We start from the raw sequence: 27990 nt of genomic DNA on the forward strand, positions 1-27990 counted from the left end.
AATTCTAAAATGTCTCACCTTTATGTCATTAAGTAATTTTTAGATATCTAAAAGTCACAACCAATTTAAATTTTAAGTACCCTCAAATGTACAATTTTGATTTGACTAGTTATTTGAACTCTAACTTTGTTGGTTGCATAGTTGATAGCAAAAGCACTGGTGGGACTTGCCAATTCCTAGGACATGCCTTAATTCCATGGTTTATCAAAAAGCATAATTCAGTAGCAACATCCATTACAAAAGCTAAATATATTATAGTTAAATCATATTATGCCTAAATAATATAGATAAAGCAAGCCTTAATGGACTATGGTCTTAAGTTAGACCATATTCTAATTTATTATAAATTTAAAACACTAGTGCAATTAACTTGACCAAAAATCTCATCTCACACTCGGACAAAACACATTGAAATTATGCATCATTTTATTTGTGATCATGTTCAAAAGAATGATATTACTCTTGAGTTGTGATCACTAAAAATAAAATTGTGGATATATTCTCGAAGTTGTTAAATGAAGATAAATTGTGTTCTTAGTCTTGAAATAGGTATCGGTAATCCTCTTTTAACTCAATCTTATTGTTCTTGTTTTATACTTAGTTTGATGCATATTTAACATGTATATGTGAGAATATTCTTTGCTTGCATGCTTACATAAATTTTCTTTTATGCTTGTATGAATGGCATTTAATAACTTGTACATGCACGCACAAGTTAATGAAAATGAGCTTAGATGGAAGAAAAATTTTATTTTGGTCTTTTGGAAAAGAGAAATATATGGATCATTAAATTTTAACCAATTAAAAGAGACTAGTTGGCTATAAAAAAATAAACTATTAGACTTGTTGTTCTTACTCTTGGCCGAATATTTGAGAAGATTGTTTGATATGAAAAGAACTTTTTAAGCATAGAACAATTTGGTGTACATTAAATATTAGATCTTAAATGATCTTTCATTTAAGGTGAAAATACTTGCGTAAGAAATAGGCTTACCTCTAAAATGTTTAGAGTTACATTAAATTATCTTGTCAAATTAATTTTTTCTTACACAAAATTTATTCTTTATTGTCTTTTTCTTACATTTCCTTTTCTAACAAGTAAACATACATTTATTTATTATATCACATGACACTCTTCTTTTTTTTCCTATATGTAGTGTTATATTTTTAAAATAAAAAGTTGCACCCAAAGCTCAAGGTCAAATTTGTTTTCAAAAGATTATATATTTGAGAAATTGCTGTAATGTGTGGTACATCGACGTCTAGTTATTACTTAATTTTCTTTTCCTTTTTGGATACTCCATTTAATACATTTTAAACATGATTTTATCTTTATGCTTGGTAAATTAATGTTGAGTTTTGTTTTCCTTAATCTAAATCCATTTATTGTTATCAATAATCACTCTCAACTAAATAAAAAAACCATTTGAGTTATTTTATTAAATCTAAAATGAAAATGTATATTTCTACCCAATCTCTATTTTTAATATTTTATCTTTGAAATTAACCATGAATTTTATGATACTCGGAAAATATAATATTAATTACTCTCTAATATTTTCTTTGAAGAAAGAGATATATAGGAGTGGAGAGAAATCTTATATAGTTATATTTCTATCACTTTAGTGAATTATAAATTTTATTTTTTCTCTTCTACTTGTATATATTTCTTTGTTCAAAGTAAGATCCATAAATAGCTAATAAGATATCACTATTATCCCCTACACACCATAAGATTTTCAGCTTATAGAAAGATAGTAGAGCATCTACGTACCTTTTTAATACTAAATTTATAAATTAACAATTTTTTTAAAATTTGTAACTTTAATTTAATTTTCAAACAAAAAAAATCAAATATATATAGCAGTTGGAAATATAAGCAATCCAATAACTATGACTTTTTTTTGTTCACTAAAGGAGAAGGATTTTTTGTTTGTTGGAGAAGAAGAAATCTATTTCTATTGATTTAATCTAGATCCAGAAGAGAGACAAGAATAGGAATATATATATATATATATATATATATATATATATATATATATATATATATATATATATAAAGGAGAGTTTTTGTATGAATTAAAAGGAAAGAGAATTAAATAAAAATGGTGTATAATATAAAATAAGGATATCTATAAGATTTAATTAAACATGTAAAAAATCTCACTAGTAAGAAGATTTTGTGTGATGTAGTGCAGGAGATTTTAGTCAAATAAAACTCACAACCACTGGCATCTTCGTTGACTCAAAAATTCACTTGAGTCATATGCAATTAAAAATATTAAATAACAACAATATTATAAAAAAAAATTCAGATTTCTCTAGATTTAAATTCTCAACCTTGCTTTCTTATCTTTCAACCAAATCAAGCAAACTATATATAGGTTCGGTTTAGATTAATAGATTTGGCCAATATGATTTATTTATTTTTATTCAATAGAAGATTTAAGAAGTTCCAAGTTTTCTGATGTAATAATCTTTCCCAATTACACAATAACAATTGAAAAATTATAATTAGTAAGGGTTTATTTAGAAATATAGTAAATGTTATTTTTTAAAGTAATTTTTATTTAAAAATATATTAAAATATTTTTTATTTTTAAAAATTTATTTTTAAAATTAGTACATTAAAACGATTCAAAAACACTAAAAAATATTTTTTAAAAATAAAAATCTAACCTATTTCCAATACACTCTAAAAAAAAAGGTTAATAAATACATAATCATTAGGCTAAACCTTCTTATGTGCCTATGTAATTTATTGGTGACAGTGCTATATATGTTTGTAGTTTTCTGGATAGTATTTGAAAAAAGGGAAAAATCAACACCAAATTAACGGAAAACTAACAAGGGTTTAAAAACTATGGATAAACCCGACAAGATATACAGGAAAGATGGGTGAAAAGAAAGAGGCATCAAAGTCAAGCACTTTCTGTTGGCCCTGTAGGAAAGATTACCAGCGAACTAGTAAACCTTGGTGCTAGCTTTAGAACCAAATACCATTAGCCCACAGGAAAACAATTGCTAGAAAAACCATGGAAGAGATAAATGACAGCCCACTTAAGCTACCCTCCCTCTCTATGCAAGATGAATATAAGGACATTACTCGCTTTCTTGGGTTAGCTGAGATTGAAGATTATTTATCATGTGGAAGTGCTTTTTGACAAGAACATCAAGATGCTTCTCAACATCAGCAGGCAACAAGGCACTTAAATGGTGGGATCATGTAGCCCCAGCTCCAAAAGATCCCATTACTAGTGTTACTGAGGCTTTTCTTGCTGACGCTAGTCCCACAAAGATCAATCTTGGAGTGGTATATCTTTCTATTCCTACTATTTATTGATCCATTGATGGTGTTTCTTATACAGTCTTTTGTGGGTTGTGAATTAATAGTATCCTGTTGCTTCAATTTTTAGGGAGCTTATAGAGATGATGAAGGGAAACCTGTTGTCCTTCAATGTGTTAGAGAGGCTGAGGCAAAGATTGCTGGTTGTGACTTCTTGTGAGTTTCATTTGATTAAATTTCTTGTATATAGTGCATTAGCTTGGTATTCATCAAGATACTGTTTTTAAGTTTGATGTGTTCATTTACAGTTCTATCTTTTAGAAATCCCAATTCTAATTATCAAGAAGTGAACTTGGCTTTTCACTTACTTTTCTTTTCATTTGTCCAAAACTTCTCTGTAACTTGAAGGTTCATAATTTGATGTATTTGTGTGATGTTGTTCTTGTTTCTAGCATAAATAGTTTACTTTATGGTCACTGCAGATATAACTTCAAAATGACAATCTCAACATATTAGTGACCTTAATCATGGTTGTTCTCGAATGGTAATTGTCAATAGTGATTATGGTGCCTGAATTAGTCTAATCTCGTGTGTCAATCTATCTGTATAAGTAACCTCTTGATTATAAAAGGAAGGAGTAAAATGTGGATTTGCTTCATTCTTACTGAGCAAAACTTTTAGGCAAAATTTACAGAGAAATGGTTAGTCATGCTTACCACATGTTCCAAATATATTTGTTCAATCACAGAAACCATTTTGTTGAATGTAAGCTTTCTCCTTCTTCGCGAAAACTCCTCTCTGCTGCAGAATGTTTTTTAGTCTCAACTTTTTAGAGGTATTGGCAGGGAGTCGGTCTCTTCTGCAGTGAGTTCAAAACTGGTTGAGGAGAGTGTCAAATTGGTTTATGGAATGAATTCGGACATTATAAAAGAAGGGAGGTTTGCTGGAGTTCAAGCTCTATCAGGAACCGGTGCATGTCGTCTCTTTGCTGAGTTCCAGAGGCGTTTCTATCCTGGATCTCAAATATATATGACTGGTCCAACTTGGTCCAAGTAAGTTTGTTTGGTATACTTGGTTATTTCTCAGGTATATGAAGCTGGTTTTTTAAATTGGACTAATGCATGAGCTCCCTTCTGTCAATGACCTTCAATCTTGCGCAATGTATAGCCACCATAACATATGGAGAGATGCCCTCGTTCCAGAGAGAACTTTTCACTACTACCATCCTGATTCAAAGGGTTTAAATTTTTCTGCTCTTATGGATGATGTCAAGGTATAGCAGTTTACTAGAATTTGTCACTCAGATAATTCTTTATTTGATAATTCAAAAGATTTTTATTGTCTCTAATACACTCACCATGTCATTTGACTAAGAGGCACATGAAAAAATCAGCAATGAGAAGGCTATCTCTACATTACTCATTGTGTAATCATGAATTGTCTCAGACATTTGCCGTTTCTATCTTAACTGTTCCCTTTCTGAATATGTCTGCTTGCTGAGAAGAGCACTAAATATGCTGCATTATATTAATCCATGCAACATATGGAGTAAAAACAACTGTCGAGTTTCATTAGTTACTCTGTTTGATGGCTTCTGTAGAATGCCCCAGATGGTTCTTTTTTCTTACTCCACCCTTGTGCTCACAACCCAACTGGGGTTGACCCTACCGAGGAACAGTGGAGAGAAATTTCGTATCTTTTTAAGGTAACTATACCAGATGCTGTGTTTCGCCACATTTCTGCATATCCAGATAGTCAACTTAAGTCTGTCTTTGTTTTTTTTTTTTTTCTTTCTAGGTAAAAAATCATTTCCCCTTCTTTGACATGGCTTATCAAGGTTTTGCAAGTGGGGACCTCGACAGGGATGCCCAATCAATCCGGATTTTTGTTGAAGATGGGAACTTAATAGGTTGTGCTCAATCCTTTGCGAAGAACATGGGATTATATGGACATCGAGTTGGTTGTCTCAAGTATGTGCACATTCTGGATTATATTTTGAGGTTTTGTGTATATTTTTCATTGTCATAGGTTGGAATAGACTGGTTTTATTCCTGGTTTATTAGAGCAGAGAGTTATTTGAGAGCTAGCTTTCGCACCTGTTTGAGTTAATTATAGATTGTGAGTAGTGATAAGCATAAAATAGTACACAAAATCAGAGAAAGTAATTGACACAGTCCTAAACCATACCGAATTATCTTCACTGCCATTGAATGATAGTCAAATGGTATGGTCTGGTTGCTGTTCAAGTAACCTAAAAGTCCTCACCTCTCACCCTCTTGACTTGTCTTTAGGTTTGAATTCTGATATCAGTTACTTTTGCTTCTTTCAGTGTTCTCTGCAATGATGCAAAGCAAGCAGTTGCAATTAAAAGTCAACTGCAGCAGATTGCCCGGGCAATGTATAGCAGTCCTCCTGTTCATGGTATATTACTGGTCTCAGGTATCTTGAGTGATCCTAATATGAAAGCACTTTGGGTCGAAGAGGTGAAGGTAAATACTATCACGAGTTATTTTATCCTGTTTTGTTTTATTATTTCTCAATTAGATATACGAATCGGTATCTAATATCCCTTCTGATCATACATGCAAAAATAAGGTGATGGCAAATCGCATTCAAAGTCTGCGGACTACTCTGCGGAAAAGCCTTGAGCAATTGAGTTCTTCGCTCAATTGGGAACACATAACTAATCAGGTTAGTAGTTTAACATTGTAGTTCAATTCATGCTGCTTCAAGTTCAGAGTATTTGAGACAAAGAAAAAGGAACTGAAATTTTAGCATTTAACTTTAAACATTTAGCTAAAAAATTACCAAATTGCAGGTTGGGATGTTTTGCTTCTCCGGCTTGACCCCTGAGCAGGTTGATCGGCTGCAAAGGGGATTTCACATTTACATGACTCTTGATGGACGTATGAGGTAAACCTATTCTAAGAAATAATGCATAGATCTAGTCCTAAGATAGGTTTTTTCATTTTCTATTATATTAATTTAATGAGCTATAGGAATAACATAAGCTGTCTGATATGACTGCACTTGTCACGTGCAGCATGGCTGGTGTTACCACAGGCAATGTGAGTTATTTAGCAAATGCAATTCATGAAGTAACCAAATTTGGTTAGGAAGCATTGATTATCTTTAACCGTCTCCATCAGCTTACATGCGACTACTGATCAATTTTTATGCTGCTAAAGACTTGTTTAAGTGATGATAACTATACAACCACAGATTGTTGAGGAGCTGGAGAATAAAAATTTCAGACATGACTCGGCTTATTATTGTTCTATTTTAGGCTTTGTAAATAATCAATCTTTTTTACACAAAAATATCAATCTATATAGTAATGCAGATGGGACAGATGAAATTGTACATGCTTGTCCCTGATATGAGCTTCTGAGTTCTAAAAACTATTTTATTAGAATGTGTGATGATTTCTTGCTAGTTTTTCATCAATGAATTATCATATGAAGACTCTGATATTTGATTTTAATTCATCAATATCTCGCCTCTCATCGATATTGTAGACGCTTTTTGAGAAAGAACAGAAAAGCAAAAGCTGTCTTGCTTCTGAAGCAGCTGAAAGAGCCTAGTTACTGTAATTGATTTAAGAATCTGGAAGTTTTAAGCATGGAAACTTTAATGGTTTGTCCGTGTAAAGCCAAATCAATCCCTAACATATGGGTAAACATGGACCACAATCCCACAGAACAGCTGTGAAACACGCTCGTGATGCTAGCAGGCTGAACTGCCGACAAGTTGGACACAAGCAAAGCTTGAGCAACTGTTATTTGTTAGTCGTTGGATTTCCATTTTGGAATCTTCTTTCTTGTGAGGTTCTTCAGTCTCATCTAGTCTTCTTTGTCAGTCATTAGAAAGAACAAAATGAGATCCTTTAGCAGTACATCTTTCTTTGCTCTTTTGTTCTTTAGGTTCTTAAAGTGCAGATGCTTTGGGCCCATGACATTGACTCATTGGATTTTTCTAAGAACGAACTGTTTATGATTCATGGTTATGAAGAAATTTCCCTGAGCTTTGTATTCGATCTGATTTTGCTTTTGTTTATGCTCATCTTTTTGGATTGTATGAGCAAAGATCTGATCTTGTCTTAAGCAGCAAATCAATAATGCCTAAACTAGGCAAGATGAACAGGGATTACACATACATGCAACAATTATGCATTTGATTGAATAATTGTGTAGTCGGTGAGTCAACTCATTAATTGATCTTATTTAGAGACAGGCAGAAGCTTGATGTTCTCTTTTTACAAAATATGACAAGATTTCAATATGAGACAGAGGACAACTCAGAGCCAAAAGATTCCTAGCAAAAGGGCTATGGTGAAATTAAATATTTTGGTAGGAAACTGTACCAATCTATCCTCTTTGCATTAAATAATCACAGAGGTGGAGATAGAGACACAGAAACTTCTAACAACAATGTCTTTCGGCAATCAGTTACTAACTGCACCCCACCTTAAAATGTATCCTCCAAAAATACGCTAATGCCCTACCAAGTGTGTTCTTGAGGGCTTGAGAATCATGCTCATTAAGGCAATGCATTATCATAGTAATTAGTAAGAAATTAGAGATGATGGATGACCAGTAGGGTACTGATAATTTCATGCACGCTATGACGGTGTTTATCGGTTGCTAAATTGAGCCAGAGGTTCAAGTAATTTCATTATTGGTGAGTGCAGAATTTAGAGGAAGATGCTGAAGTTCTAACAACAGAGACGACGCTGAATTAATTAGATACGTCACAGTAGCAAAATAAACTAGCTATGTTTTCAACAAATTCAAAATACATTTCATTAATCATGGCTGTTCAAGTCACACAATCACAGAAAAATTAAGACCACCGAAGATTAAAAACACACACATTAGCATAGACATGTTGAGAATTTCTAGACAGTTCCTAGGCCAGATCGAACAACAACGATGACTAAGAATTGGCTACCACACACCATAGCATCCTCGAAGCCCACCGGTACTGGCATTTCTCCCGCTAATGCCAAAGCACAAAGTTGAAGTAGGTGATCCCATGTGTGATTCTTCAACATCTTCAAAAACCCTCGAATCAAATGACGATCCACGGCTAGAATACCTGCTCCTCTCATGGTACTTTCTTGGAGTCAGAAGACTTGATGAATTCAAAGATGACCATGATGCAGAAGACGGGGTTGATGACAAATTTGTTGCAGAAGTGGACACGTTGTTTTTCTTGGGATTGTTCCTTGAAAATAACAAGTGTAAAAGACTGGATCTTGAGTGTTTCTTGATGGTTTTTTTATCAGAATTTCTATAGTAAGAGGGAGGTGGAGTTAGAGGAGGGAGTGTATTTTCACAAAATGTGTACTTGGGGGTACCAGGCTGAGACTCCCACACAAATGGAACACCAACAGATACCCCACCATAATACACTCTAAAAGAAGGGTTAGCCATGGAGCTTTCCCTGGACAGAAGCCTGGAAAAAAACTTGTCATCTTGCTTAATCTGGAGGGCTTTCTGCGGAAGGTCCATGTCTGGAGTAGCACTCCTCCTAAGCATTGCTGGGTTTCAGAGACTAGACAAGAAGGTTTCAGAAATGAAAGAGAGGGAGCACCTAAGAATTACTACTAATTAATTGAAATCTTGCACCTCATATATAGAATAGAATAGAACATGCGTTGTTGGTCATACATTGACTTAAAAAGATTTGTGCGAAGGTGCATGGTGCCCCACCCTAGAGCATCAGTGACCTAACAAAGCCCTCTAGATATCATAGCTACCCTTTTTTTGACCATTGTTTCCAGTTCTTGTTTAACAGTGGCGGGCTCTAAGCTCATCAGTTTACTCGTGCTTCTCAGCATAGGGATTCTCCTGGCCGTGCAAGGCAATCTAGAGCCTTTCTCTGCATGGCCCCCATCCAAGAATTCGATAAGAATGCAAAAGTTAAAGAAGAATTGCCTCTTTTTTTTTTAGTTTGGGTGGTAAGATTTGCACCTCTGCACACTTTTTTTTAAGTGATGGAAGCTGGTTTTAATATATTAAAATAAACTGTTATGCAAGCTATCTATATTCTAACTAATAAAATATTCATGATAAATTTCTTTTTCGTAGCATATCCGATCTTAAAATAATGGCAACAAAATTAAATCTTGATTATTTAGGGGTATTTAGGTGTATGATGTCAGTTGTTTTTTAAAATGTTTGTCACTTGAAAATACATTTTAAAATCAACATATCAAAACAATCTGAAAACACTAAAAGATATTAATTTGAAATAAAAAATAAAACATTTATAAAACACAAAAATAAATATATTTTTAATAATACGTGAATTGATGCGTTATTTTGTTTTATTGCCTCTTTTTCCGAGACTTTAACCTAGATGGCAGTGAGAAAATAATTCATTAACAAAATGTTTTTTTTTTCTTGCTCGCTCGCTCGCTCGCTCATGGCCATGGCCAATATGGCCTAGATCAGTTGGAACACAATGAGACATTTGAGTCTAGAAAGCTATGATCACTTCGAGGAGCAAGGCATGTGATCCAATGACACTTGACACATGCTTACGATGTGATAGTCAAACTGTTTCTTGAAATGCCCCATATGGGATGCAAATGCGATCCAATAGCCTGGAGTGCAAATGCATTTACAATAAAGTATTATTTGCTTCCACGGCACTTGAATTAAAATATTACCCTCTCATCCATGGAAGCCATAGCCATTTATGGAGAGCTGTCCTGGACTCGGTAGGACCGAGTGATGCTGATTTTTTTCATCTTTTATTTTGTGTGATAATTAAATGTGTCTTCCTTTTAATTTGGTTGATGGAAATTAAATTTTTTTTTTAAGTAAGGTTAAAGATGCATTGTGTGATGCTGACATGAACACCCGTAATTGATTAAGATGATATACAGTGATTGGTCCTTAATTAATGGGTTTGTCTCTACAAAATATATTAATGAGGGTACAACAAGACTGATGGGAAAGTGGGCCTGCAATCCTCCATGGAGATTGAAGGTTGTTTCTGAGGTGGGCCTTGCAATGGTGACCCTTTGATAAAGCTGGAAGCTTGATTGGGCTCAATCATGATTTGGTGTTGGGCCATGGCAGCCATCATGTCTTGACCTACAGCAATACTTAAGGATACCATCCTGTCAAATACTTATTGCTTTCTCGATCAACACTCAGGAAACACGAGTTGGCTTATGCTTATTTTTGAGGTGTTTGAAAATGAGATAATAATTATTTTAAAAAAAAATTTATTTAAAAATAAATTAAAATAATATTTTTTATTTATAAAAAATTGAAGTCACCTCCTAGTAAAAAAGAATATTAGAGATCTAACCCTGAGGGGTGTACTTCCTAGAGGTCATCAGTTCTAGTCCCACAAACCTCAGGATTACTAGAGGCTTACATGGCAAGCTGACCCGGACACCCACGTTAATAAAAAAAATATTAGAGATCCTAAAAATTAGAACTGATTTTAGATATTCAAGTAAATGGTCCTGAGAGCACATCAACATCATTCTTACCCTATTCTTTCAAATAAAAGATTATTTTTATTGTCTTGTGACAAGTATCTACATATTAGTTTGAGATATTTTTTATACCTCAATTTATAAGAGCAATTGTTTTCTTTCCTAAATGAATGAACATAATATGTATTGATCTCAACAACTCTAATTAATATATAGTCTTAATAAAACATTGATTGTGATCATTTACGAATAATATATTGATGCAATAAGAATCTCTTAATTATAATTTTTATAATTTTATTTGTAAAGTATTTTTGTTATTTGGACTTTATCTTTACTCTAAATTTATTAATTAAATATTATATTTATTATTCAAATATAAATAAATATTTAAAATAAAAAAAAAAATCTTTATTAATAATAAATATATTTTATGTTAATAAAATCAAGGTAACACGTAACCAATTGATTGATTATGATATATTTATTAATACCGAGAAAGTCTAAATCGTAAAGAACAACACTGCGACCATCACTTGTCGTAACTATAAAAGAGAGACTTTTTTTTTATAACCCAAAAAAAAAAATAATAATAAGGTAAGAGTTACTCTGTAAATTAAAATAATGTACAAAAAGAAAAAATAATCATGAAGGTATGAAAAATCTTGGGAATTCTTGTTGCCGGGAGATCTCTATCAAGAAGGGAAAGTGCCATCCCGGCCTCCTAGCTCGAGAAACTGATTATTTTGGCTTGGATTTCATTTGTACTTCCTTTCCATTGGTATATGATCTTTCATTTGTTTTTAGATTATAAAATGGAATAAACAATCTTATTGGCATAAAGCAAGTGTGCAAAATGCAAATAAACTAAGTATTCTTTGCACTCAATCATTTCCTTCCAATTGGATATTAATTGAAGATTTTTATTACACGTCACCTTCTTTTGTTTGTTAGTGAAGCTATCCTATTATCTAGAAAAAAAATAAAAGAAATAAAGTGGAAGGTCACCATTTAAGTGTTTGTTTGGCGCGCACTAAATTTTAATTTTTCTACTCTAAATTAATTTTTTAAATTATTTTAGTACATTGATATTAAAAATTAATTTTAAAAAATATTATTTTAATATATTTTTAAATAAAAAAAACATTTTAATAAACAATATCTGTCACCGTCACAAATAACCCCTTCCAACCCCAGTTAATATCCTTTCCTTCTCATAACCATCGCTTCCTTCCTTGTTTCATTAACTACCCAACCAAAGTCAAAACTCCACCATCCACTCACATCTTGCCACATCACTATCATTTCCAATCAACTAAAAACGATAAACGCCCTTCTGTCTCTAATCGTCCATCCCCATAGTAACACGTAGACACATGTCATAAGCATTTAATCTGCTCCTCATCACAGAAGATCATAAGTCATTGGATTAAAACAGGGCCAGCAAGCAACCCAACTATAATTCGTCTATTTGGCTGATCAGACACTCTAATCCGAAGAGGAACTGCTACCTCTCTCTCTCTCTCTCTCTGTTTTCAATTCCATCGATCAAAATCCTCTTACCGCCGGCGAAATTCCGATTAGGTAATCTTCCTTATATTTATTTCGGTATTCTATTGATCTCTTATATGGTTCATGGTAATCAATTCCATCAAAATTTTAGTTTCCAAATTTTAATTAATCTATTTTTTATTTAATTATACCGTTTTTATGCAAGTTAAAACAAGGTAATTATTAATAGATTTCTAAGCTAATTAGATTTAGTTATCGTAGCTTTGAAGTTACTAATTAACAGTTAATCAGGCAGTACAAGATGCAAATTATCGCAGAAAAATGGAAGATTAGGGCTATTAGCCTGATTCTTAGGCTGTGTTTGTTTGTTTTTGTTTTAAATTAATTTTTTTTATATAATTTTGGATCATTTTGATGTGTTGAAGTAAAAAATAAAGGTTAAAAAATGAAAAATATATTTCCAAATAAAAATCATTTTCAAAAGCAAGCAACCGCTATTATAATCTCAAATACTACCTTAATCACACTATCTGTGGAACTCGTAATCTGTGTTGCCATCACTTGCCTATAAATTTTATGTAAAATCTAGTTGCTCCAAAATGAGGGACAATGACTTTTTTTATTAAGGTGTTGCTCCTTAGTATCATTGTTGACTCTCTCAAAGTTGTGTTTAGTTGTAAAATCTTATTGCCGATAGTGAATTTAAACCCTCCTAGCTGTTATTGTACTGAAGAGTTGTTGCGAAGAATAATGCTCGTGTTATGAGAATTCTCCTGAAATTAACAGGTTAATGTAGAGGCTGCCTTTGTATAATGCTCGATGTAGGACTATGGTTATAAAGAGCTAGTTATAAAAGATTTTAATCATGAATGTTGATTGGATAGATAGATAGATAGATAGAGAGTAGAAGAATGTGATTTTACAGGGAATTTCTAACTGCAGAAGCAAATATTACTTCCCAGGATATTCTAAGACAGTTCCAATTCATAAAAATATGGATAGAATATGTTTCCTTGCAGGATAAATTTACTTCTTGGCAACTGTTCTGCATCCAGATTTAAAGTAGTTGGATCTCTTAAGTTTTACCTATTTGGAATTTCTCTGGTGCTGGTTTTTCCTTCTATCTGCAGTAATTATATTCTTCTCTCTTATGGTCATCAATTTTTTTTTTGAATTTTTCTTTAATGCTTGGAAAAATTTTCCTTGTGGTATTAACTTCATGTAAGTTTAGGTTATTATGGACATGAGAATAGGGCTGTTATTTCTTCTCACTCTAAGTGCTGCTGGGTCCACTGCTGCTAGACAAATGGCAGCCACTGAGATTTTCAGGACAACCACAGGAACCTATGATATATCAGGTAATCTCTTAACCCTTTTTGTATACTAATTAACAGAATCTTTTGCAATTGTATACCATCAGGTGATGGACCTATGGTTTCGTGGTGTAATTTGAAACTCTGTTAGCCGCACATTGTGACTATAGTGCCATAACAATGACATGTTTAATTTATGTTGGCACGCACTGCTTCTGTTATTGCTTGGCCAGGGAAATTGATTAGAAATGGTTCTGTTCTGTTTAGTCAGATGTTAAATTATAGCTCAGTGTTATCTGAACTTATATCTAGCAGTTTTATTGATTAATCCCACTAGCAGTTTCATTTTAAATACTCTGCAGAGTACACCAACAGAGCATATTCAATTTGGTGATGTTTTACAGCTTAAGATGTGTTTTTCTTCTTCTTTTTCTTTGGGGGGGTAGGAAAAAACCTGCTGCCTTTCATTTTACACTGCATCAGAAAGATATTATAATGTTACTGTCTCTAAAGTGGAATTTTGGCAATGGATGCTGGCAGTGACAATAGCCATTCTTCTTGATATAACAGGTCCATCACTTGTATGTGATCGCTTTTTGGGTTATTCTCACTCATATTAGAAGCAAAAAGTGTGGGATCCTTGAAATTTGATATTTGCCAAAGTCATGTCATTGTATGATCATGGATAGGTAGATCTTAAACAACTCTCCCATTTAAAGATGCTTCAAATCTATCCTTTCTGGTTGGAAAATAATTTGCTTTTTGTAGGATTGCTGATGTGAACTCCTTGACTCCCTTATATGATCATGGATGAGTAGATCTAAAACAACTCTCCCATTTAAAGATGCTTCATTTCTGGTTGGAAAATAATTTGCCTTTTCTAGGGTTGTTGATGTGAAACTTCTTAATTCTGAAAATATTCCCATTACTGATCCTGTGCTTCCTTTTTCAGCTATAAAAATGAAAAACCAGGAGCAAGAAACAGATATTCAAACTTCAAACAATGTTACCAGGAAAGATGAGGTGTGCACATTGTGTGAGGAGTTTGCTGCCCAGGCACTTGATTACATGGCTGAAAACAAAACCCAGACTGAAATTCTTGAAATCCTTCACAAAACCTGTTCTCGGTTGACTACTTTCAAGCAAGAGGTAACCTTTAGCTTTTTGGCTGATCATTATTGGATGTTGAATTGGAAACCAAAAATTTTGGCCCTTCACTTCTTTCCATCAATTGTGCTACCTTCAGTTTTTCTCTGCAAGATTTTGTTTGTGGTTTGTGTGTTGGTCTAAATTCTGTATGATAATGTATAATTCTGGACATCCACCTCGGTAGCATTGGTGGAGCAGCAAGTGTGGAGTTGCAAATTCTAGCAGGGAGATTTTTTTTTTGGAAGGCAGGCAGAACGGAGTGGATTGGCTGAATGCTATTATCACACCCATTTGCTATAAGAGAAATTGAGCATGTGATCTCTGTCTATAGTAGTCGATTACATCAAGTGGAGTCCTAGGATGAAGGATTTGGAAATGTTCTGACCGTGCATGATTTGTTCTTGAAATGTATGCTCTTGTGACTTAAATTGACTTGTGGTTGCTAGCCTGAGAATTTTACCATTGCAACCGTATATCATGCTGTATGTACAGGTGGCTTTACATGTGCATAAAATGTCGTCTTACTTTCTCCATACTTGAGTGAATCCTTAAATTGACTTTTGTTTTAGAAAGCTTAATATAATCTATTTGGACGTTTCTTGTTGCAAGACTGCATAAATTGCACTTATTTTTATCTAAAAGATGTTATTGTACTTGGATATGGATAGTTTGTTTTCAATGGTCAGCATACCACCACAAGTGCCAATTGGACAGATAATGATTGCAGAGATTGTTCATGTCATGTAATTTGAATAATTATAGTGTAAATTCATGCACCACAAATTTCTATTTCTAGGTGTATGTATGACTGTCTAATTTGACTAATTGCACCCAGTATTGTTACTTAGTGGTGGAACTCTGGCCATGGAGAAGCTTGTAAAACTTTGTGTATCTTAAAATCCTTGAATACTTAATTATGGTACTTGACCAATTCTAAATGCTTTATGTTTTGCTTTGCACAGTGCATCACTTTGGTGGACTACTATTCTTCTATTTTCTTCTCATATGTTTCCTCTGTGCAATCTGATGATTTCTGTCGCAAATACAATCTCTGTCATGAAATGGAAATCTTCTCTGCAAAACACCAAGAGGATAGCTGTAGCATTTGTCAACATGCTATTTCAGAAGTATTAGTCAAGTTGAAAGATCCTGACACACAGGTTTGCATTTGACTGTTGGCTAGCATGGATAATGATTATAAAGGTTGTTTTGCTTTACTGCCGCATCATTTGGAATTTTGGATGCAATTAGTTAATCAATCACGCATGTTAGATCATTGTTTTCTGGATCAGTGACCAACCAAAGACCAAAAGGCACCAATCTGGCAATCCATTTGTTGGACTGACTAACAATAAATAACTAATTAGTTGTTGATATCATATCCTTTGAAACACTTGTCCAGTCCAGAAGAACTACAGAAACAGGATAATGGAACTTTCTTCCTCTTCCTTTTTATATTTTTGGGAAACTGATTAGTGAGATAATCTAATTGTCACCTCATTGCAGTTAGAGTGCAATTAATTTATACACCGACAGAATCAATCTTAAGTTCTTATAATTTCTCTATTTATTTACTTTTTATCGTGTATGATGCATGTATTGCAGTTCTTTGCCAATTAGTCAACCTAATGCTCATTCTTGCTTTTTTTGTTTTTTTTCCCAGCTGGAAATAATCGATTTACTTTTGAAGGCATGCAACTCCATGGAGAATTATGCTAAAAAGGTGAGAACAATACTGGAATTTAAGATGAAATGTTTATAGGATTACACTTTAATTCAATTGTAATTCAGAAGACAGTGAATAGGGCCATAACTCAACCTGCACCACAAATTTATTAAGCTTCTCCATCTTGTTGGCCACCTATTTGATTTGTCACGCTTATTTGCATGATAGTGGTGATCCTCATTGATTGATCGATTTCATTTTATACTCATGGTCAATGGTTTGTATAGGCATCCTAGGATCACCATCTATAAGAAAACTACACAATGAACACGTAAGGCTAGACAAAATTAATATAAAAGAAACATTAAATTGAAATTTTAGTGGCGTTTTTCCTGGCTATTAAAATTCTCAATTAAAGGTTACAGGAAAATTCAACCTGCGACCATATGTTACAACTCGATTTATTTCTCTAACATCTTGTTTGGATTTTTTGGCAGTGCAAAAGGATGGTTTTTGAGTATGGCCCCCTGATTCTTATCAATGCAGAGCAGTTTCTGGAAACAAAAGATGTATGCACACTGTTACATGCCTGCAAAGTGCCAAAAGACAGTGGTGAGCAAGCATCGACAATGCTGACGGCTGATTCATAATCATGATGCGAAAGATCAATTGGAAAGAAAATGCTCATGTTGCAGGTGTGCATAATAACTGGTGCTTCAGTTGTAATTACGGTGCACTGTGATTTCATTACGTGTTTGAAATAATTACATTCTTGTTGTATAAAAACCATAGATCTGGAAACTCATTTCTCTGCTCATCGGAAGCTCTGGATAATTGAATTAGTTTGATTTGGGAACTTCAGATCTTGCAGGTTGCTGATGAACAAAAACAAAAAAGAGAAAACTTACACAGGCTTTATTACATGACACTGGTGGCTTACTCCATTTAGTTGCTTCTCGTCCTTGCCCTGTCCTCAAATTTAGTTTGTGGTAACAACCTCCTCACCTCGGTTAAATGTGTTGATTCCTATATATTAAATTTGCTAAACCTTGTGGTCTATAAGTTTTGCTAAACGTGTTTTATATACCAAGAAGGCAGCGGTTTTTTTTTGTTTGCGTACTTGACGTCTTTTTAACATAATTTGGACCGAGGGAAGTGGATTTGACACGTTATCCTTGAAGTTTTGTTGCCTTTTATGCAAGCTGCTTTCTCTTGGCATGTTATGGCCATACGAAATATGATCAAATTACTGTGCCAATTCTGAGTGAAGGGGGATCACCACGGGCATCACAAGGTTAAAAATCTAACTGATAATACAATAAATAAATAAAAACAAAAAAAAGTATGTTGAAGCTCGTTGCTATTCCAACTGGACAAGCCCAACAACCGAGCTTCAAGGTGAATAATTGTGGAACTGGTAAAGCAACTCTCTTTTTTTCCTGACCTTGGAAGCTGAAGATGGAAATTTTGAAGCTGTTTAGTGAGAAAAAAAACAAGAGCGTCAGATTTATAAGTCAGTTATGATGTTCTATATTTTGTTGTTATTAAAAAGTACTTAAAATGATTTACAACTTCATTTCTTTATTTACAGTATGTGAAAGTTGTATAGCAATTGTTGTATCCTTGTATTATTTCTGAAGTTAATGTATTTTTTGTACAGAATTTTGAGTATTCCCTATAATTTTCCCCTTCGAGTCTCGTTTTATTGTTGATTCCAAGTTGCATAAAAAATTTTCCAAATCTTTGAGTTATGTAATTTATAGTAGTTTCTTTAGTTTCCTTATTAATGGTAAAATTAGCTACAATCTCTTGAAGAATTATGTTTCTATCTTCAATTAACCACAAAAAACCAATGATTGATCGAAAAAAAGAAGAAGAATGTTTGCTGGTATTATAAAAAAATACCCTCTAAATATTATTAAAAATATCTCAACGATCGTATTTAATAACAAAGTAAAAATTGAATGAGAACAAAATAATCTTATATAAAGAAAAATAAAGCTTAATTATCAGCAAAACAAATGTTGAAGGACGAATTGAAAAAAAAATCAATTTTAAAAAAGGACAAAAAACCTAACTCGAGTCAGCATATCAAATTTATGGCTCAGTTGTGAGATTAGGGTAGCCCCATACAAAAAAATAAAATAAAATAATGGAGGTCAACTCTCAAGCAAACTAAATGATGAAAAGTAAATCTGGAAAAAAAATCAATTTAAATAAAACCTTGATTTTTTTTTTATTCAACATAGGTTAACTTGACTAACTTAAGGTCAATAACCTCATAGAAAAGAAAACAGAAAAAATCATGAAGCTTATAGTTCAATAATCTAATGTTGAAAGATGAGATTGAAAAATAAAAGATCAAATTTAAATCGAGCTAATCTTTAAAACTCGTGACACCAGGATTACCCCATAAAAGATAAACGTGAAAAAATCACGAAGAAAAATTCATAATCATCAAAAATTAAAAAAAACTAACAATCAAAACAATGAGGATCAAATATGGTATAAAAAAGTAAATGAAAGAAAATAATAAGGGAATAAATTAAAAAATATGTATAAAATACAAAAGAAATAGTAATCAAAAGAAATAGGACCAAATTGAATACAAAAATTAAATGAAATAAAATGTTGATGGATAAAATTAAAAAACATTAAAAAGCATTAAAAGAAAAAACAAATATCAATCAAAAAAATAAGGATAAAAATTAATACATACAAATTATCAGAACACATTTAATTTTTGATAAGGTTGGCGTGAAATTCAAGGCAAAGAGAGAGAAAAATGAGGGGAAAAGGTCCATTGAAGCCCAATCATTGTTCCGTTATGCGCACGCTCATGATCATAGAGAAGAGAACAATGTGATGCTTTCAGCACCGTCTCAAAAGGCAACATTTATTCGTCGAGAGACACAACACGCACTGCTCAAAAAACATAGATGCCTCCTACTCGCCAACCACTTTATTTTTTCTAATTATATTTATATTTGTAAAAATATTGAATTGCTCTTCATTCAAATTGATTATAACTAAAAAATCATAATGAAAATACAAAAACAATCCTAGATGTTAGTTTTGATTTTTTTTGCTTTTAAAAGCAATTTAGTTATTTCACAGTACAATCAAAGCATTAAAAAACCGAAAAGCCTTTGAATCACAGTTTTAAGGTTTTTCTCTTTTAAGAGTATTTAAATCATTTCACTATGCATCCAAAATATTAAAGGATTGATTTGTTTCCAATTAATATGATAATAATAAATGAATACTATTGAAAATATTGTTTTGCCCTAAATAACTAATTAAATGATTTTGTTAGATAATTATAAAATAATCATTTCACTTTCATAATTCATAATAAATTGTCTTGATAATAAGTGAAAGATTTATCTCTTTTAGCTTTTAATTGTAGTAGCAGTTATTTGTGTTTATTGTGTTCAGAGGCTGTTTCTTGGATTGGAAAACAAGGGGAATGTACTGATGCAAAAGCATGAGATAGGGAGATTGTTGGGGAAAGCACCTTTGCCAAGGTCTACCATGCAAGTAATCTCAAAACTGGCCTGAGTGTGGCGAAGAGAAGGTATTAAGTGAGAAATTCTTTTCATGAGACTGATTAGACATCCGAATGAGGTGATGGCTACCAAAACTAAGATTTACTTTGCATAGAATATGTTAAAGGTGGTGAGCTGTTCAACAAGGTTGCCAAGGGAAAGCTTAAGGAGGATGTTGTGAGGAAATATTTTCAAGTTTCAACAGCTGATTAGTGCGGTTGATTCTGTCACAGTAGAGTTTTGCATCGTGATCTGAAGCCAGAAATCCTGCTGTTGGATGAGAACAAAAATTTAAAGGTTTCTGATTTTGGATCAAGCGCTCTTGCTGAATCTAAGCGGCAAGATGAGTTGCTTCACACAACCTGTGGAACCCCTGTTTATGTTGCTGCAGAAGTGACAACACAAGAGGCTATGATGGAGCTTAAGCTGATATTTGGTCTACCGGCTACATCTTAAATTCCGTGATCCAGATGTTATGGAGAGTTTAGGAAGACAGGGTAGGGAGAATTAGAGCACAGAACGGTCGGTGAACATTGCTGCAAATCCAAACAACTAGCAGTTCTTATTCTAAACTTAACTTCATGTTTTATGTTTCATAATTATCAGCTAGCAAATGAACCCTGCTTAATCGATATTAGCCTTTTTCCTGGCCTCCTATTCCAACATTGGGGAGAACTACAGGGAAATCGGGGCTCCATGACACGTTCTTTAAGAGGGAAATTTTGGTTTCCACGAATAGATAGCCTTTGACTTGGGATGGAGGGGGGAGGCTCCCAGGTACATGGAAAAGTGAACCTAACATGAAAAGAAGGCCAAAATAGCTTCTCATAAGCATAAGCAGCATGCGTTAGCATCATCTCATTGGCATTCATTCAGATGAAGATCAAGTGGTTTACAACTACGAGGAGGAATAGCTCCATTTTCAAAAGAAGAAATTTTCCTCAAAAAGGGGACACCCCCCTCTCCCCCAGGCAAAACCTAAAAAATTTAGAATTGTAGTAAACCTAACTGTTACCTCATGCACAGGTGAATGCATGTCAAAGGGTAATCCTAATTTCCTATGCATGCTAAGTACGTAAAGATCAATGCCCCTTTTAAAGAACCGATGGAAGAAGATACAATCGTGTCCAGTGTACATCTGAGGGGCATTTGCCTCTTCAGAACAGGAGGTCTGATCAGGCGCCTCATACTGTCACCCTTTTTTTTTTTTTTTTACTTTTCTTTCCTTTTTTTAATCGAATGACCACTGTACATCTGAGGTGGGGAACAAACCACCAAAATTGGGTCTTGTGACAGATGACTTCCCGAAACCTTCTCCTGAACCTTGTGCACCCCATTCATTCCTGCCAGTGGAAAAGAAATGAATCAGAGAGATTAGCATTATCAGTTTCAACACTGTAGACAAGCAAGTAGACAAGCAAATAGACAAACTAATAGCACTCAAAGGTTGATTAGTTGTTCTAATCATTAATGAACATAATCGTTAGTAATCAAAATATTGTATTAGTTTTATTTACATATTCAAATATAGTAAATACATCTAATTAGTGCGTATATAATTATCAAATTATGTTAAATTTTATTAGAATTGTGCTTGTTTTTATATATTGCTGCATCACCTGCCAAGGAGAATATCAATAAACATTTATTGTTTATGCAAATTATTTTTTTGGATCTGTGTCGAGTATTTAAGTTTTGACTCGACATTAATCTTAAGTATTTTTAATAATCTTTGAAATAATTATTCATATTTCTTTCTTTGCATTCGGATGCTTCATCATGGTGTTGATTAGTTTCCCAATACTCTTGAAAAAATAGATTATTATATATATATTTCAGGGGGTTTAACAGTTAGGTGAGTACAACCTCAAACTCTACAATCTAAGAGACCGAAGGCTGCAGCAGATACCTGCATTACAACAGTTTTTCTTGGTCCTAAGCCACTCCAATTAATTGTAGCCAGGAATTAGAATTCGGCCCAAGAAATGGATATTGTACATGAACACGCTAAGTGTGACAAATACCACCGGGTGGTTATTTAAATAAGCAACCGAGAATAGTGACCATAGTAAAGGTTAAAAACCAGAGTTCACTCATGAATTTATATTTAACTGCGAAAAACTTGGGCATCAAGTGTCACATCATTCTTTTATTGTCCAAAACAATGGAATTATTTCAGTGCATCAATCTAACACAATATTCTTTTCATCTCAGTTATCATAGTTTTAATTGATATCAGATGATCTTCAGATGTTTCAACAATGATAAAAGTCAGACTGATGGTTTCTCGTTTTAGTCATATATACATTCCAATTCGAGATTAGAGATCTAATAAAAGAGAGTTCAAATGATGATGCACTCACTTGGAACAACTATGGACTGGAGATGACCCCAAAGCATTGTCGGTTGCAGCTCCAGTGGGACTCCGATAAATCACTTCATTCTGAGCACATTCCTCCTGAGATTTCAGAGAGAACTGGCTAGTGCTGCCTGATAATGGTGGGAAAAAGGCATTCTGTAACCATGGTTCATTTTCACTTGAACCAATGACTGGACTGAAAACCCCACCATTCTGGCCATTGCCAAGAAAAACCTTCTGGGGAGAAAGAGTACCAGAAAGGATTTGATCATCTTTTGTAAACAGCGATGGCATAGTTTTCTGAGATGGAGGTGGTATAATATCTTCCTTGGTTGATCTGTTTCGTTCTGGGGGTAAAAGCCAGCTTCCTGGGCCACCTACTAAACCTAAACCATCCTGACCAAGAGGTGAACTGTTCCACATTTGCCATGTTCTCTTCTCATTCCCATGCATATCATCCGTAGGTAGAGTGTTAAAATCTTGGGCTATAGGAGTAGTTGGGAACCAATTAGAACCATTATTCTTTTCATCAGCAGTTCGTAGTCTTGACAAAGGGGACTCAATTGGAGATGGCTTGTTCACTTCAGGAGATGCAGACACATTCTTTATAGCATAAGGCCTTTCCAATCCCAGTCCCATGTCTGGCGCAAAACCAGTTCCCAGGTCTAACTGAAAATTATCAAGCGACTCTGAAACAGGCCCAAGCAATGATATTGGGTCAGGAATATAACATGGGTCTTCAAACAGTTCCGGTTCTTCAGGTATAAAATCACAGGACCCTTCCACAGAACGGGGAAAAATTGGTTCAATAGGAGGTGAGAAACCTAAACTAGTGCTACTGGATACATTTGGAAATGCAGAGGCTGGAAATGGTGATGGCAGCCCAAAATTGATTGGATTATCAAATGATTGCATTGGTGATGATTGCAAAGGAAACTGTTGTGCTTGAACTTCTGCTTGTTTTGAATTTGGTCTACAGATGACATTTGCATTTGAGGATGAAGGAGCAGGTGATGAGCGTGCAAATAATTGCTGCCATGTTTTCTTAGGTTGGCTTGGTTGCGTTTCAGAGAGCACCTGTTGTGAATAGCAGAGCATCTTAACACTTTTTTTCTTATAAATGCATTGCTAATCCACAAGCATCCAAAATAAGCTATCTGTCTTTAATAAAAACCCTAGCATGCCTTCCAATCAAAGTTACCCATAAGTATGGGCAAATAACCAATGATAGGAGACAAATCTCATCACAAAGCAAAAGGGCAAGCATTTAAAAAATCTAGATCAAACTTATGCACATATGACTAAAATAGCAAGGAGAATTTCAATATGGGATTAAAAAAAAAAAAAAACAATTTCTGCATAACTTATCCAGCATGCCTGTAAACATAATAAAAAAAAATTAATACAAGACAATTTCACCAGAACCCTAGCATGCTTTTCAAACAAAGTTTCTAAGAAGAACAGGCAACTAGGCATTAACAGAAAATTTTCAACGCAACTAAACAAACATTTTAAAATCTATATCAAATTTACACAAAGTTGAAATGACAGTCAATCAAGCCGGTTAACCATTATGTTCAATCAAAGTTGCAAAATAAGTGCTAGACAATCAAAATTTATAATACATAGATGGCCAGCGCAGCATGCCATGAGGATAAAATCAATATAAAGAAAGCAACAAATTCTGCATGCCTAAAATTTTTTCCACCTGTCAACAAGCGAAAATAAATAAGAGTAAACATGCAGCAAGACAACTTACAGGACGATAGATGTTCCTTTCATCTCCATTCAGACTTGCTTTCCCAGCCAGACGGTCAGGTGGATATATCTCTCTCCTATAGGCAGAAGTATGAACAGGATCTATAGAACTGTTGGGCTTATTTTCTTTAGTGACCATAGCAGGCATGTTAGCAGGTTTTCCAAAGAAACCACCTCCGCTAAAAGCTCTAGAAGAAGACAAAAATGTACCCTTCATTCGATCAAAATACCTAGATCCAGCATTGCCCCGGTTAAAATTGCTTCCAGGTGTATTCTTAATCCCATGTCCCAATTCAATGTTCTGACCTTTTACACTCTCTGTCCCAGTTTTTTGATGTTGACGGCGCTCAATTTCACTCTTCTTCTCAACATCCCGCTTCTGATCACTTTCCTTACCAACTTTCTTTTCCAAATCTTCTGCATCAGAGTTGCTCTTACTAGACCCCTTGTCTTTCTCTTTCCTTCTTTCCTGACGTTTCTTTTCTGCTTCCTTCCTACTATTTTTCTCCCTGGTTAGTGGTGATGATCTACTTCGATCCCTTTCAGCCTCCATTATCTCATCCCTCAGCTTCCTACGTTCCTCTACCAATCTAGCAACCTCCTCCCTTTGCTTTTTCTCTTCCTCCTCTAAGAGCTCCTTCTCTAACCTAGCCTGTCTCTTCTCTTCAGCTTTCCTGCGTGCTTTCTCTCCTCTACTCTCATGAAAGTTTTCCCCATTCTCGCGCCTATTAGCCAACATCACCCTATGCTCGGCATCAGAAGAGCCATCCTCAGAGGAACTAGTCCTAAAAATCTTCCTCCAAAGCCACCGGATGCTCAAGAAAAAAGATGTCAACACCTTGCAAGCAAAAATTACAACCCCTGAATATGATGTCTCGGCCAAACAATGTCCATCCCCTCCAAAAATCCCACTCCCATTCTTCCTCCAATAACTAGACTTCCCAGCTACAGACCCACCAGCCCAACCACCATTATCTAACCACTCCTGACTACACATCCATCCATTATCACTCCACGCCTTGCCATTCAGTAACTTCCCACCTTTCCCCACCAAATCCTTAATAATCCCAGAATTTGAAATCCCCAACCCAGGTGGTACAGGCAAATCCAAAACTGGCCGTTTCGAAATATGCCCACAATAAGAACACATAAACTTACCAGCACCCGGATTCTGATCCTTATATGGACTCAAACAATTCCTACACTTCCTCGTAGCAGTTTTCCTAAGCTTCTGCAATTCAATAGCTTCAAACCTTTTCCTCTCCCTCAATCGTGCATTTCTACGCACCCGCCAAGCAGACAGCTGTGGCATCAAAACCTCGTACCAAAATAAAGTAACCAGGAGCACAAAAACACACGCCAGTCTCGGCGATGTAATCTCAAAACGAAATGCCGGCGGCAATAGCTGTGAAAGTGCCCATAATCCTATCAAAGGAATAACTAACCAAGGCAGCATCGTAGCAACCCGGCGAGACCACTTTTGTATCACACACAGTATACACATTATCCTCCTATTTTCCCCGTCTTTGGAAAACAATCCAACACAAAGAGAAGAAAGAAAGAAAAGAAAATCCCCAATTCAAAATCTAGCAATGCTTCAAATTCGAGACCCTAACCCTATCTTCTCCAATTCAAACCAATTCGCAGATACTTCAAGAACCCTAAAAATCAATAAATAAATAAAAATCCCAAACCAATTAAAATTAAAAAAAAAACAAAACCTAATCCAAGATTAATTGAGTGATTAAAAATAATTGTTAGATTAGAGTTTGATAAAACGGCGACGTAATGAGCTGGAAACAATGCGAGAGAGATTCGGGGACTTACAATCACAGGTTGAGAGCCCATGGCAATTGATGGAAATGAGAGGCAGAAAATGAAGAAGAAGAAAAAAAGATTTTGATAATCGGGCAGGCGGGTTCGGATTTTGGAAATCGGTTCGTCGTCGTTGTTGTTGTAGCAGCAGCTTTGGTGTTCGTTTTTCTGTTTTAACAGAGAAGAAACTCGAGAAAGAGAAGAGAAGAACAAGAAATTATAAAAATAAATATATGAATAAATTTTTTATAATAAATAAGATAAAAGGGAGATTTTCTATTTTGTTAAAAGATAAATAAATAAATATATTGAGGGAATTTAAGGAAAACAAATTATACAAGCAATCTTTCAAGTTTTTTAGGGTGAATTATATTATAGTCCTTGTAGATTATGAGATATTCCGTTTCAGGCTCTCACTGTTTAAACTTCTCAAATTTTTCACAATATCTCAATTTGACCCTTTATTGTGAAATAGCTAATAATTAATTATTCTTTTGTGGAATACTTTTTATTATTATTATTAACATGGGTATCCGGGCCAGCTTGCGCGCACCTTGATTAATTTCACGTGCCTTGAAGTTAATAATCATGTAAGTCTCTAGTGGTCATCATATTAGTAACCATAATGTTCGAACCTGAGACTACAGGAGAAGCAAACTTCTTGGTCGAAATTGTACTGGAAAGATTATATTAAAAAAACAATTTAAGAATTAAAGTGAAAATGCTAAAACATAGTTTTGTTTATTCTTCTAGACCATTGAGCCACCTTTTAATTAAAATTAAGACAAAAACTAGTGTGATTGGCGTTTGAAAAGGCTAAAACACCTTGGTTCTTTTTATAATGCAAATGAATGAGCTGATTAATTAAGGATTTAATTAAGGATGGGTTTGTTTACCACAAGTAAATGTTCGTTGCCAAGATAGAGGTAATTTTACCAAGATTTTTTTTTTTTTCTCCTGAGATTGAGATTGAGATTGAGTTTTACCAGGACTTGATGATGGAGATTGTAGAGTGTATCTAATCTGTGACTTTCATTGTTAATGATATTTTTTAACATAAAAAAAATGATGTTTAGAATTTTCTAGCAAATTTTAAAGAAGTAAACAAATTTTGTAATTCAAGTCATAGTCTTAATTGGATTTAATAAGTTGATTTCATTTAATTATATGATAAAAAATAACAATAAATTAACCAAATTAAAAATTAACAAAACACTAGCGAGCCCGGATAAGTCCACCAAACCCCATGAGTTGGATCATGCGAACAAGATAACCTAAGAGATGACAAAACAGGAAAAATTATAAAATTTAATTTTCAAACCAATCAAATATTGAAAGATGAAACAAGAAAAATATTTAATCTTAAAAAAATGACCTAAAAAATATCCAAGTCAACCTTAACTAACCTACCAAACTCGTAACTTATATCATAATATCGATGTAACCCCATAGAAAGGAAAGCAAAGAAAATCACGAAGCTCAATCCATACAAATTCAATGTTAAAAGATGAAACTAAAAGAGCATATCACTATAAAAAATGGATCTAAAAAAAGACTAATGTCAACCTGAGTTAATCTTTCAAATATATGCCCCGTTTTGTGAGACCAAGACTAACCCATACAAAAAAATCATGAAATCTAATTCTTAATCAACTCAGTGTCAAATGATTAAATTGGAAAGATAATTCTATTTTAAAAAATACAAATAAAAAATGACAATAAAAAAATGATGATCAAATTCAACATAAAAACAAAATGATAGAGCACCTTTTGATTTTGGCTAGGATAGCGTAATTCTTGGGGAGAAGAGAGAAAGAAGAGAGAGAAGAAAAAAAAACAGCATTAGAACTTCATCGTCACTCCTCCACCGACACGCACTGCCTCACCTGAAAGTTGTCACTACGCCGCTTTCAATGCCACCAAGAAATCCGGTGTTTGGAAATGAAAGGAAGCCGCATGCACCATTAGAATGCAACGACTTTCTCCATATGCTGATACATGTAAGGCATGCACCAACCAAGTTGCCTTACCCGTTAATTTCAGTTCATCATATTTGTTTTAGTTTTAATTTTTGTCTTTTAAGGCTTAATTGTTTTACATCAAATTTTTATCTTATTTTTACAAA

General features: G+C 34.0%; 4 protein-coding genes across 9 annotated transcripts; 2 read left to right on the plus strand and 2 right to left on the minus strand.

Annotated features, from left to right (window-relative positions):
• The first annotated feature begins 2899 nt into the window (after nucleotides 1–2899).
• On the plus strand, nucleotides 2900–7319 carry LOC7468079 (aspartate aminotransferase, mitochondrial). Of its 6 annotated transcripts, none has more exons than XM_024602797.2 (10): nucleotides 2900–3313; nucleotides 3417–3502; nucleotides 4120–4338; nucleotides 4454–4559; nucleotides 4887–4991; nucleotides 5084–5286; nucleotides 5616–5775; nucleotides 5882–5977; nucleotides 6105–6199; nucleotides 6805–7319. In XM_024602797.2, exons 1-10 carry the CDS (start codon nucleotides 3146–3148, stop codon nucleotides 6881–6883), a joined length of 1317 nt encoding a protein of 438 aa, XP_024458565.1. In that variant the 5' UTR covers nucleotides 2900–3145; the 3' UTR covers nucleotides 6884–7319. The 6 variants fall into 6 exon arrangements, with proteins under 6 accessions (XP_024458565.1, XP_024458567.1, XP_024458566.1 ...); XM_024602799.2 differs by having other exon boundaries at nucleotides 2903–3313; nucleotides 4132–4338; XM_024602798.2 differs by lacking the exon at nucleotides 6805–7319 and adding an exon at nucleotides 6330–6778 and having other exon boundaries at nucleotides 2905–3313.
• A 913-nt stretch (nucleotides 7320–8232) lies between these two features.
• LOC7468080 (uncharacterized) lies at nucleotides 8233–8826 on the minus strand. Its single transcript, XM_002309141.3, has one exon. The coding sequence runs from the start codon at nucleotides 8824–8826 to the stop codon at nucleotides 8233–8235; it is 594 nt and encodes a 197-aa protein (XP_002309177.1).
• A 3335-nt stretch (nucleotides 8827–12161) lies between these two features.
• On the plus strand, nucleotides 12162–17494 carry LOC7487357 (uncharacterized). The gene is made up of 7 exons (XM_006381192.3): nucleotides 12162–12329; nucleotides 13489–13615; nucleotides 14523–14719; nucleotides 15682–15879; nucleotides 16383–16442; nucleotides 16883–17080; nucleotides 17248–17494. Exons 2-6 carry the CDS (start codon nucleotides 13495–13497, stop codon nucleotides 17033–17035), a joined length of 729 nt encoding a protein of 242 aa, XP_006381254.1. The 5' UTR covers nucleotides 12162–12329; nucleotides 13489–13494; the 3' UTR covers nucleotides 17036–17080; nucleotides 17248–17494.
• A 3267-nt stretch (nucleotides 17495–20761) lies between these two features.
• On the minus strand, nucleotides 20762–26101 carry LOC7487358 (stress response protein nst1). The gene is made up of 4 exons (XM_002309143.4): nucleotides 25878–26101; nucleotides 24052–25711; nucleotides 22297–23369; nucleotides 20762–21276 (listed from the first exon to the last, which is right to left on the minus strand). The coding sequence occupies exons 2-4, from the start codon at nucleotides 25552–25554 to the stop codon at nucleotides 21165–21167; spliced, it is 2688 nt and encodes an 895-aa protein (XP_002309179.2). The 5' UTR covers nucleotides 25555–25711; nucleotides 25878–26101; the 3' UTR covers nucleotides 20762–21164.
• Between the last annotated feature and the right edge of the window lie 1889 nt (nucleotides 26102–27990).

Source organism: Populus trichocarpa, chromosome 6 (genome assembly GCF_000002775.5).
Source record: "Populus trichocarpa isolate Nisqually-1 chromosome 6, P.trichocarpa_v4.1, whole genome shotgun sequence".
NCBI classification, from domain to species: domain Eukaryota; kingdom Viridiplantae; phylum Streptophyta; class Magnoliopsida; order Malpighiales; family Salicaceae; genus Populus; species Populus trichocarpa.

Bases quoted from the DNA above. Each gene is read 5' to 3' on its own strand.
- LOC7468079 (XM_024602797.2), top strand. From the start codon at position 3,146: ATGTGGAAGTGCTTTTTGACAAGAACATCAAGATGCTTCTCAACATCA. The intron at 3,314-3,416 runs GTATATCTTTCT...TTCAATTTTTAG, and splicing joins CAAAGATCAATCTTGGAGTG to GGAGCTTATAGAGATGATGA. The intron at 4,339-4,453 runs GTAAGTTTGTTT...CGCAATGTATAG, and splicing joins ACTGGTCCAACTTGGTCCAA to CCACCATAACATATGGAGAG.
- LOC7468080 (XM_002309141.3), bottom strand. From the start codon at position 8,826: ATGCTTAGGAGGAGTGCTACTCCAGACATGGACCTTCCGCAGAAAGCC.
- LOC7487358 (XM_002309143.4), bottom strand. From the start codon at position 25,554: ATGTGTATACTGTGTGTGATACAAAAGTGGTCTCGCCGGGTTGCTACG. The intron at 23,370-24,051 runs GTAAGTTGTCTT...TATTCACAACAG, and splicing joins AAAGGAACATCTATCGTCCT to GTGCTCTCTGAAACGCAACC. The intron at 21,277-22,296 runs GTGAGTGCATCA...TTCCACTGGCAG, and splicing joins CCAGTCCATAGTTGTTCCAA to GAATGAATGGGGTGCACAAG.
- LOC7487357 (XM_006381192.3), top strand. From the start codon at position 13,495: ATGGACATGAGAATAGGGCTGTTATTTCTTCTCACTCTAAGTGCTGCT. The intron at 13,616-14,522 runs GTAATCTCTTAA...TTCCTTTTTCAG, and splicing joins AGGAACCTATGATATATCAG to CTATAAAAATGAAAAACCAG. The intron at 15,880-16,382 runs GTTTGCATTTGA...TTTTTTTCCCAG, and splicing joins TGAAAGATCCTGACACACAG to CTGGAAATAATCGATTTACT.